The sequence below is a fragment of the Bufo gargarizans genome, unplaced genomic scaffold (assembly GCF_014858855.1).
Source record: "Bufo gargarizans isolate SCDJY-AF-19 unplaced genomic scaffold, ASM1485885v1 original_scaffold_1145_pilon, whole genome shotgun sequence".
Lineage (NCBI taxonomy): Eukaryota > Metazoa > Chordata > Amphibia > Anura > Bufonidae > Bufo > Bufo gargarizans.
In genome coordinates this window covers 126,129-137,627 of record NW_025334252.1, presented here as the reverse complement: position 1 = coordinate 137,627, position 11,499 = coordinate 126,129, and the positions used below count along the sequence as shown (strand labels likewise).

General features: G+C 44.1%; 1 protein-coding gene across 1 annotated transcript in view; it reads left to right on the top strand.

Moving 5' to 3' along the window:
- The first annotated feature begins 2,341 nt into the window (after nucleotides 1-2,341).
- LOC122923004 (cytochrome P450 2G1-like) overlaps nucleotides 2,342-11,499 on the top strand; it is a 52,292-nt gene continuing 43,134 nt past the window's right edge. The window contains exon 1 of the mRNA XM_044273793.1: nucleotides 2,342-2,540. Within this exon, the coding sequence (XP_044129728.1) occupies nucleotides 2,364-2,540 (177 nt within the window). The 5' untranslated portion in view covers nucleotides 2,342-2,363. The remainder of the gene's footprint in view (nucleotides 2,541-11,499) is intronic.

Here is an 11,499-nt window from a genome sequence, read left to right as displayed (position 1 = left end):
GCAGCACCAGGTGCCACAATCAGTCTGGGATAAGAGCCCAGCCCAGACTGTCAGTCAGGGAGAGAGAATCTTGTGCCACAGAGGCCTGCTGGAGGCTCTGGAAGGGTGGTCTCAGCCGGGCTGGCTGAGGGGCCACGGGGCTAGGTGTTAGCCTGAGCTTTGGGGGACTCCACGAGGTCTGGGAATCGGCGGTCGCTAGGCCAGAGTCAGGCGGACTTATGGGCCACAATCCCCCAAAGGTACTGGACTTTGTTACAGCCTGGAAGTGCTGGAGTATAGGCTGGAAAAGCCGCATGTTGGTACAGTGTGTGAACGGTGCTATAAATGAGGTAGGATTGTTCCTGTTTAGTTAGAGCCCAGATAGGCAAGGGGTTTGTTTTGTTATTTTTGTTTGGCTGTTGTAAAAATAAATCTGACGTTTGGACCTGCAATCCAGCTGTTGTGGACATAATTGTGAGAATGACCCCTGAAAAAGAGCTAATTCCTCACACTATATACCATATTATGAAATTTGCAATGTTTTCTGTTCAGGGAGTGGAAAGGATTATTTATCTAATTAGAGGAGGAAATCACAAACGAAAACTCCTTAGCCGTGAGGCATATTGGATGTTTGAATTAGGAAGTTACTTTCCCACAGGTCTGAACAGAAAATACGATCTAATTTTACAATATCGTTAGAACAATTTTTATAGTTTTTCAGTACTATACAGGAGAAACTCGAAAAATTAGAATATCGTGCAAAAGTTCATTTATTTCAGTATTGCAGCTTAAAATTTGAATATTGTGAAAAGGTTCAATATTCTAGGCTCAAAGTGTCACAATCTAGTCAGCTAATTAATCCATACCCCCTGAGCAAAGGAGACCTGAGATTGTGACTTTAGGGTTTTCATAAGCTGTAAGCCATAATCATCCAAATTATAACAAATAAGGCCTCTTCCACATGAGCGTGTCCAGATAAGATGCGTCCCGGTGCATTGCGGCAAACCCGCGCGAGTTGGTACGCAATTGCAGTCAGTTTTGACTGCGATTGCGTTCCGATGTTCAGTTTTCATTGCGCGGTGATGGATCATGTGACGGACCATGTGATGAACGTAGTGACTTCATCAAAGGTCCTATTCCTCACAAAAGAAGACAGAAGAGAGGCCGGCTGCACGAACAAGTGGATTAAGGTGAGTTAAATTATTTTTATTAATTTTTTTAACCTCTCCAGCCCAATTGTACTATGCATTCTGTATTCAGAATGCTATTATTTTCCCTTATAACCATGTTATAAGGGAAAATAATAAAGATCGGGTACCCATCCCGATGATCTCCTAGCAACCGTGCGTGAAAATCTCACCGCATCCGCACTTGCTTGCGGATGCTTGCGATTTTCACGACTGCTCAACTCTACAGGTCTTTCTCTATACCTCTCTTGCATCTGCTCTATTTTGGAAATGCTATGGCTCTATCCTGGGCGGATCCAGGTCCAGGATGGGCTAAACTGTCAGACCTACATCTTCACTCTTTGCTGGTTTTAGACTGCACTGAACTGGCTTAGACTGGCTCTAGATTGTTATGCCCTCTCTTATATAGAGGGTGACACCAGCCCCATGTAGTGGTGGCTATAAGTGTGGCCTATAATTACCATCAACGTACAGAAAATACACAGTAAATGCATACATGACATGACAAAAATATGTTTGCACTTTGCAGTATAATGCGACTCTGGGAGCAGGATGCTGCAGTGTATACATGGGCAAGTCATGAGCTCAATTAAAAGTCGTAAAATATTATCAAGATGTCAGTATAAACAAGGTCTTATTGTTTTCAAGAGAGCCGTGATATCTATGAAGGATATAGCTTTCAAGTGGAACTTAATGAATCCTTTTGGACCACTTTGACTGTAATGGTGTGAACAGATGTTCCAATACTTTTCACAACAAGAACAGTGTCACAGATTGCCATAAAGATACTGGAAAGTCAGACCAGTACCCCAGTGGAATCCATGAACAAAAGTGTGAACTGTCAAAATCCATTTGAATTTGTTGGGGTAAGTTTGATTACTAGGTGCAACATGTTTCCTAATAGATGTGCACAGTCTGATGGAATAGTCACCAAACTGAAGATTGTTATCGTTGTACTACCTGGCGGCACTTGGTGGTATGCCATTTGTACGATGAATGACCCTGTTTGCTTCAGTATTCACATATATTTCTCATTGTGGGTTCTGGCTGCAGTCCACATGCAGTTAAATACCTTTCTAGCCTATCATATGAATGCTCTGCCCTTCTTTGCTCCACCTACGGTAAGTTTCTTTAGCTTATATATATTGAAGATGAACAGTATTGTAAAGCTCCTATGTTTGCAAGAACTGACTTGTAATGGATTTATTACACTATCCAACACTTTTATTTACCTTGTGTATCTTATGCTTTATCTTGTATTTAAGCCTAAATTCATTAAGGAATCGTGGGAACCTTCCACCTGGACCAACACCTCTTCCACTGCTGGGAAATGCTCTGGATATTAGAGGAGATATTGTGAATTCTTTGATGGAAGTGAGTACGGTACCTTCAATGAAAAATCATATATTGGAGATGGCAAAATGTATTGGTTTGCATGGGAACTTAGCAGATAAAAAGTTATTATATCCATTTACATATTGGGTTTAAAAATGGTTAACACATATACAGATAATTATGATGTATAAGTCCAGTTTGAGCATTTATAGTGTAATATTAATGATTAGGCAAAACATACATTTCTCACCCATGCTTTTGTACAGTTTCAAGCATAATTCCTATTCCAAAGAGGAACATGTCTAGAACTGGTTAATAGGACGTAGGAAAAGATTTTCAGTTATACTTATTCTCATGCCAAGGCCTCCGGATTGGCAATGCATTTCTTTACATAATTTCGCAAAAGATAAATGTTGAGACATATGCAATGAACCGCCCCCCAGGGCCCCTATCGCATCCAGGGTCGGCATCAGTACCCGGCACACCCGGGCAAGTGACGGGGCCCAGTGCGCTGCTATGAGCGCTTCCATCAATAAAGATGGAAGCGCTCATTGCTGGAGCGCAGGGAGCTAAGTCACAAGCTTACAAGCTTTCATGCTGTGGAGCTTCAGACACGACCACTCTACACAGGATGTGCTGCCTGAGGAGGAGAGAGACCCTAGTGGACCAGAAGTGTGAAGAGATGCAGACAGTCTGTGAGTGAGTCTGCACTGTGACTGTCTCTTCTCTGTGGGACAGGAGGGGTGGGAGGATGTCAGGGAACTCTTCAAGCTGCTGCTGGATGCTGTAGACCAGCAGCTTCATGCGATGTAGGTGTTTTACTGCCTCATTAAGCAGTTTGCCTCCATGACACCTGCCCCTGCCCCCCATATACTGTCCTATCTCATCCTCATGGAGCCCCTGCTGTCTCCTTTCCTAACTTATGTATCCAGAGCTCCTGTTCCAACCTATGATCTCCTATTGCTGCCCTGCACAGACCTTCTGCCCCTACTTCTTGTATGAATCCCACTCAGAGCCCCTTCCACCTACTTGCTGTGTCCACCCTCCTGTCCATCCAGGGCCCCGGTCACCTGCCTCACTCCTCCGCCTCTCATTATGGTGGTGCGTAAACCTCACGCACCATAAGGACCTTCTAATGTCACAGGGTCAACTGACTGTGCCCCCCACCCTGTACTGTGCCCCCTTATACCCTGCATTGTGCCCTCTTACCATACCCTGTACAGTGCCCCTAGTCATTCCATGTGTAACGGATCTCCTAGCACCCCGACCGGGTACCTCCATTGATGGATGCTCCTAGTGCTTCCCGAGGGCTCCAAGCACTCAACTTGACACCATAACCAGCACAGACCCCACAAACCGCCGCAGCTTGGTTGGGGTCTCACCGTCCTCCACCCACGCTGGACCCAAGACCGGGCTTCAGCTTCCAGTGGGTGAACCTCTCCTAAATCCAGAGAGCAGGAACCATGAACAAGCTCTTACAAGAGCTTATACTCAGGGGAGTATTGTGATATAGCAATCCCCAAGAGTGTAGTTATCCCATTCCTCAAACATGAGCCAAAACTTCATGAAGGGGTAAAGCAGGAACTCTTTATTTGAACACACAAGCATTGATTTATACACATCTTCCAATAAGGTTACCACCCCCAGGGTTTTGTAAAAACAGCCAATAACCACGTACAAAACACTCAGACACTCCCACACAAAATCCTCCCCTCTACCTCACACTGGGTTGATGCAATCATCACAGGCAGGAGAATACACAATGTCTTCTGTCCTGGAGACAACCGAGACGTAATTCAATTATCTCTCAGGACAAAGAGACATCGCCAATACACACAGATAGACAATGGAACAGACCTCCCTACTCAACGTATACAATGTCCCACCCTTTACAATACACATAGACATTTAACATCCCAAAATGGCACAAATTAGACCAGGGGTTCAAGTTAGTACAAGTCCTTTGTGAACAAAGGAAGCCTGGCTGATGAGAGGGCCCATAATCCTGGGGCAAGAGGCTGGTAGCCAGGCCCCTCCAAAACCCAGTGGCGAGGTTGGTTTTGCCACACCATGTACTGTGTCCTCTTATGCCCTTTTATCAGGTCACTATATGGCGGTGTTATCTAGTTACTATATTGAAGAGATGACGGAAAAGCGTCACTCACCGTTAGTTGTGTTGATAGTAGCTTTATTACGGTAAAAACATGCTATCTTGCGGGTCACTGCACAGCAATTCAGGGCAAGTAAAAAAAAAGAATGTAGAATATAACGAATATTCGAATTCGCGAATATTCAACAAATATTCTACAAAATATCACGAATTGGAATATGACCCATGCCGTTCATCACTATACATTAACAGATGCCTCGGACTGATGCTATGCAGTGGCGGCCGTTCCCCATACAGTTCTGTAGTAAAAAAACATATATGTCAATGTATGTATTTTTCTACTGGACTCTGCAGTATACGTATACAAAAACATGGTGTGCTGCACATTTGTATACGGTACCTTTTTTGTATACATCAAACGGATAGAAAAATGTGATCCCACGGGGGGGAGGGGATGTTCGTACAAAAATTTCTGTGGGGCCCAGTCAGTTCTACTGTAGCTAGTGAGGGCCCCTTATACAGTATAATGACCCCCAGTGACCCTCATACAGTATAATGACCCCCAGTGACCCTCCATACAGTATAAACCCCAGTGTGGGGGTCACTGGGGGTGATTATTCTGAATGGGGAGTGACTGGGGGTGATTATTCTGAATGGGGGGCCACTGTGGGGTCAATATACTGTATGGGGGCCCACTGAGATTTATCGTCCAAGGGCCCACATGCACCTGGAGCCGGCCCTGATCACATCCCAGGTAGTAGTAGGAATGCCGAGTGGTGCAGTGCGGCCTAAATGTCTCTTTATGTGTCACAGTGCTCCTACCTGGATACTGCAGGACCCCAGGTTTTGGCTCCGAAGCAAAATAAAGGGGGAATAAGTGAGATTCGAATGAGGTGGTGGTCATCATGGTCAGTAAAGCATCATTTCTGCCCTCTGACAGTCTGAAGCTTCATTGTTCTCAATGTTTGCAGCTTGAACTTGTTCTTATGAACCTCTGTCTTTGAAATTTTAAGTATGGAAGCAACCTAATGCTCATTGTATCCTTCTGCCAGTAAAGCTAAAATGGAACCTTCTCCTCACCCAAAACTTTTCAACTGTTTTGGCATGGTCTCTAGTTATTTTTTGATAATACTTACTTTTTGGTTACTGTGAAGAACTTCCCAGTAACCTTTTGGTTATTTTACCTCCCGGCTACTTAATCCCCTTTGATACCTACTCCTAACAATGGACGTAGACATCTATTATGTGTATCAAGGACATATGTGTACACACACTTCCGAGACATTCAGTCTGGTTCTAACCACAAGACTGATCTACTTAATTAAAATACACAAAATAACACTCTTGGCCATTGTCTTGGAAAAGCCACAGTGATTGCTTGTAAGCGATGTAACCAAGCTCCTGTTTTGTAAATTGAGTTTAGTATGTTTCCAAAACTCCATTTACTTGCTGGCTCAGAGGAAGAGTTTGATGCTGTTTAATTTAATGCCCTTGCTTTCCATTAAACGTGTCTTGTTCCAGCATTAAAGGGGTTCTTCACTTTTATTTAACTGATGATCTATCCTCTGGATAGATCATCAGCTTCTGATCGGCCGGGGTCCGACACCCAGGACCCCCGCCGATCAGCTGTTTGAGAAGGCAGCGGCGCTCCAGCAGCGCCGCGGCCTTCTCACTGTTTACAGCCGGGCCGCCCGCCCACTGACGTAACGACTTGTATCAACTAGAGTGGGCGCGGCTAAGCTCCATTCAAGTGAACAGAGCTTAGCCGCGCCCACTCTAGTTGATACTAGTCGTGACGTCAGTGGGCGGGCGGCCCGGCGGTAAACAGTGAGAAGGCCGTGGCGCTGCTGGAGCGCCGCTGCCTTCTCAAACAGCTGATCGGCGGGGGTCCCGGGTGTCGGACCCCGGCCGATCAGAAGCTGATGATCTATCCAGAGGATAGATCATCAGTTAAATGAAAGTGAAGAACCCCTTTAAGCTTTGGCTCCTGTGTGGATTATTATGCGACACCAACGATATTTTACTCTGTGGATTCTTGGCGATATTATTTTATGGGAATAAGGGAATGACAAACAGTAACTCATATTCAGACCGTCACAGTTACTATTAGCACTGCTTTTGTCATCCAGTTGGGTCTATAGCAATATTGTTCTATATCAATGTAAAGTTACAACTCCTCAATGCATCCCACTGGACACTATCTACAAGGAATAGTTTGGCACACTGTTCTGCTCAAGCTAATGACATAGTTGTTAATTTTGTAGCAGAAAATCATGTGGCATAGACATTACAATCATTCCATCCTCTCCTCTAGTAGAACAGCTTATGTGATATTTATTGGGTAGAATTTGCAATTTCTTAGGGTATGTCCAAACATTCAAGTTTCTTAATTCAGCTTTAAAAGCCAAGATCAGAAGTGAATTAAAAAAAGGAGAATAAGCAATATCTATCCTTTATACGTTCTCTCCATTTATGATCCACACCTAATTTTGGCCTCCAACACTGCATCAAGAAACTTGAACATGTGGTTGTATCCTAAGACCTTGAGGTCCCATAGCAAAATTTAGAGTGTATCCCATCTGAGCCAAGACCACTGTTCTGTCTTTTTACACGTTCACACAGTGTGCAGTCTGACATCCAGCATAAACCGTTCCTGTCTTCCAAATAAGAGGACTGTTCTTTGCAATCTAACTTGTTTGTTGGTCAACAGGTTGTACTCTCTGTACTGTGCGCGTGAGTGAAAGATTTTACATTTAATTGATTCTATATGATTGATTGATTAGTAAAACGGGATTTTTTTTTGTAAAACTACAAGAATGCAAATAACATGTATAAGTATTAAGCATGGATAGCGTGTACTATAACATGACATTAACACTGAAGCACATGGTAAAATGGTTGCATGTTCATAGGATTACATGTCTAACATCTAACAGTTATAACTCCCTGAATAACAATTACAACTGACTGAACAGCTCTGCATAACATCATGTCCCTGAAACAAAGGTAGATCTCTCACTAGATATGCTTTTACAAGGATGGTGGAGTTTGAGAAGGAGACATACCTAGGGCAGCTCTGCTGATGTGTCCTGGAGACTTCTCTTTCCCAGAATACTTTGCACTCCCACAATGCAGTGCACCATCCACAATGCAGTAGTATTGTAACAGAAAAAACAAAGTGTAATACAACTTAACACCGCTAGATGGTGCTATAACCACACTAAACACTTCAGAAATACCAAGACTGAGGCAGACGTGATCTGTAATGATTTTCTAACCCTGCTGGGCAGAACAACTACCATAGCCAGGACTATGGGTATTCGTGGTAAACAGAGTAGTTTTGGGAGATATCTATACAGTACACAATTGATGTAACTTAACTATTGTTGCAGGCATAGTAGCCGCTATGTGGCCATTTCCATTGTATCGGTATGTCCAAATGGGATGAATATACTTCAAATTTGTTAGTGGATTTATGTAACAGATTTTTTTTAGCAGGTGGATGAGTTTTCTTAATATCTCATCCACATTTGTGATTCTGTATAAACCTGCAGATTTGCATACCCTTAATGTTTACAAGTGGGGCTCCAATGTGGTTGGCAGGTCTGCCCAGAGGTCCCCTTATGCTAAAGTCCTGTACTGGAAGATCACTGTTTTTGCAAATAATATTATGGATTTTTTGCAGTAATATATCTACTATTTGGTACAATATGAAGACATAGCTGTTAATAGCAGTAAATAAAGCAACTTACACCCTACAGTCTTTGGACATTCATGCCTTGAGGCCTTGGCAGTGTGAAGAAATGCAAGTGATGCAATGCATATTACTCTTCATAGTTGTTCTAAATGTATGCACTGGAATCTGAACATAGTAACATAGTATATAAGGCCAAAAAAAGACATCTGTCCATCCAGTTCGGCCTGTTATCCTGCAAGTTGATCCAGAGGAAGGCAAAAAAAAAAACTGTGAGGTAGAAGCCAATTTTCCCCACTTAAAAATGTTTTGTTCCCGACTCCATTCAGGCAATCAGATAACTCCCTGGATCAACGACCCCTCTCTAGTAGCTATAGCATGTAATAAGAACTCTTTAAAGGGAACCTGTCACCCAAAAATCGCCTATTAAGCTGTTTACAGTACCTTATAGTGCTGTATACTCGGTTCTTGATGCACTTTTTGTTCGTTTTCCCGCATGTCTGCTCATTCAGAAATCGTAGTTATATTCAGCTGCTGCCCCGTGCTGCAAGTCAGGCTTGAAGTCACGGGGGCAGCGGCCTCGGCGTCTTACATGGCCCTCTCCCTGCCCCCTGCCTCTGTTACTGACAGCCGAACTCCGAATCCGGGACCGCGCTCAACGGCCGCATGCGCAGTAAAGGGCGGCAGGAGCGCGGTCCCGGCTGCCGCGCGTACTACGCGCCGTCTTACTTTCGCCGCACTGCGCATGCGCCCGACATCCTGTATCAAACGCGCCCGCGCCCGGCATCTGGGCGCGGGCGCGTTTGATACAGGATGTCGGGCGCATGCGCAGTGCGACGAAAGTAAGACGGCGCGTAGTACGCGCGGCAGCCGGGACCGCGCTCCTGCCGCCCTTTACTGCGCATGCGGCCGTTGAGCGCGGTCCCGGATTCGGAGTTCGGCTGTCAGTAACAGAGGCAGGGGGCGGGGAGAGGGCCATGTAAGACGCCGAGGCCGCTGCCCCCGTGACTTCAAGCCTGACTTGCAGCACGGGGCAGCAGCTGAATATAACTACGATTTCTGAATGAGCAGACATGCGGGAAAACGAACAAAAAGTGCATCAAGAACCGAGTATACAGCACTATAAGGTACTGTAAACAGCTTAATAGGCGATTTTTGGGTGACAGGTTCCCTTTAAGTGAACTCACCATCACCACCTCCTCAGGCAGAGAGCTCCATAGTCTCACTGCTCTTACCGTAAAGAATCCTCTTCTATGTTTGTGTACAAACCTTCTTTACTCCAGACGCAGAGGATGTCCCCTCGTCACAGTCACAGTCCTGGGGATAAATAGATGATGGGAGAGATCTCTGTACTGACCCCTGATATATTTATACATAGTAATTAAATCTCCCCTCAGTCATCTTTTTTCTAAAGTGAATAACCCTAATTTTGATAATCTTTCAGGGTACTAATAGTTGCCCGATTCCAGTTATTACTTTAGTTGCCCTCCTCTGGACCCTCTCCAGCTCTATGTCTGCCTTGTTCACAGGAGCCCAGAACTGTACACAGTACTCCATGTGTGGTCTGACTAATGATTTGTAAAGTGGTCGGACTATGTTCTTATCATGGGCATCCATGCCTTTTTTGATGCAACCCATTATCTTATTGGCCTTGGCAGCAGCTGCCTGACACTGGTTTTTACAGCTTAGTTTGCTGTTAACTAAAATTCCTAGGTCCTTTTCCATGTCAGTATTACCCAGTGTTTTACAATTTAGTATGTACTGGTGACTTGTATTATTCCTACCCATGCGCATAACTTTACATTTGTCAGTGTTAAACCTCATCTGCCCAAGCCTCCAATCTATCCAGATCCCTCTGTAGCAGTATACTGTCCTCTTCAGTGTGAATTACTTTACACAGTTTAGTGTCATCTGCAAAAATTGATATTTTACTATGCAAGCCTTCTACAAGATCATTAATAAATATATTGAAGAGAATAGGGCCCAATACTGACCCCTGAGGTACCCCACTAGTGACAGTGACCCAATCTGAGTGTGTACCGCTAATACCACCCTCTGTTTTCTATCACTGAGCCAGTTACTTACCCACATACAGAAATTTTCTCCCAGTCCAAGCATTCTCATTTTATATACTAACCTTTTATGAGGTACAGTGTCAAATGCTTTGGAGAAGTCCAGATACACGACATCCATTGATTTGCTGCTGTCAAGTCTAGAACTTACCTCCTCATAGAAACTGATTAAATTAGTTTGACATGACCGATCCCTCACGAATCCATGCTGATATGGCATTATTTACTTATTTTCATTGAGGTATCCAAGATAGCATCTCTTAGAAAACCTTCGAACAGTTTACCCACAACAGATGTTAAACTTACCGGCCTATAGTTTCCGGGCTCTGTTTTTGGACCCTTTTTAAATAATAAAAAAAAAACATTCTTAGAGCTATTCTCCAGGACTAAGGATTACGAAAATCAGTCTGCTTTTATCCAAAAACAGCACCAATCATGACTGTGGGTTGCGTCTGTAGTTTGCAGTACCAGACATAACCTGTTGACAAGAATGGTGCTGTTTCTGGAAAATAGACCCTCATCCTAAACAACTCCTTTAAGTAAAACATTTATCATATAAATTCGCAAAACAAAGAAGAAAAAACTGCCGGCATACTGAACACGGTACGGTGCAGGTAACTTGCCCTCAGCAACCATGCAAAAAATCGAGTGGTGCTCAGCCAAAGTGAAAAACCAAATGTCATCAAAGGTAGAAGAAAAAAGAGAAGGCGGCACTAACTGAATCTTCATCAAGTCGTAGCTTTATTCGGGTTAAAACAAATTCACAGAAGAAAAAGGCAACAGCCGTTTCGCGCAACAATCGCGCTTTGTCAAGCCTGTTGCCTTTTTCTTCTGTGAATTGTGACCCGCACCCGCTTTGTTTTAACACGAATAAAGCTACGACTTGATGAAGATTCGGTGAGTGCCGCATTCTCTCTTTTTTCTTCTACCTTTGATGACATTTATCATATAAAGGTGTTATCTAAGACTAACAAATGCTCCCCCATACTCCCACACCACCGCTGCTGCTTCTCCCCGTGCGTGGATGAAAACATCTGGTTTTGGGGGTAGCAGACAATGGCAGGCGGTAATGAGGACGAGCCTCTCTAGCAAAGTGGGTCATGCTAGGGAGGCTCGACCCCT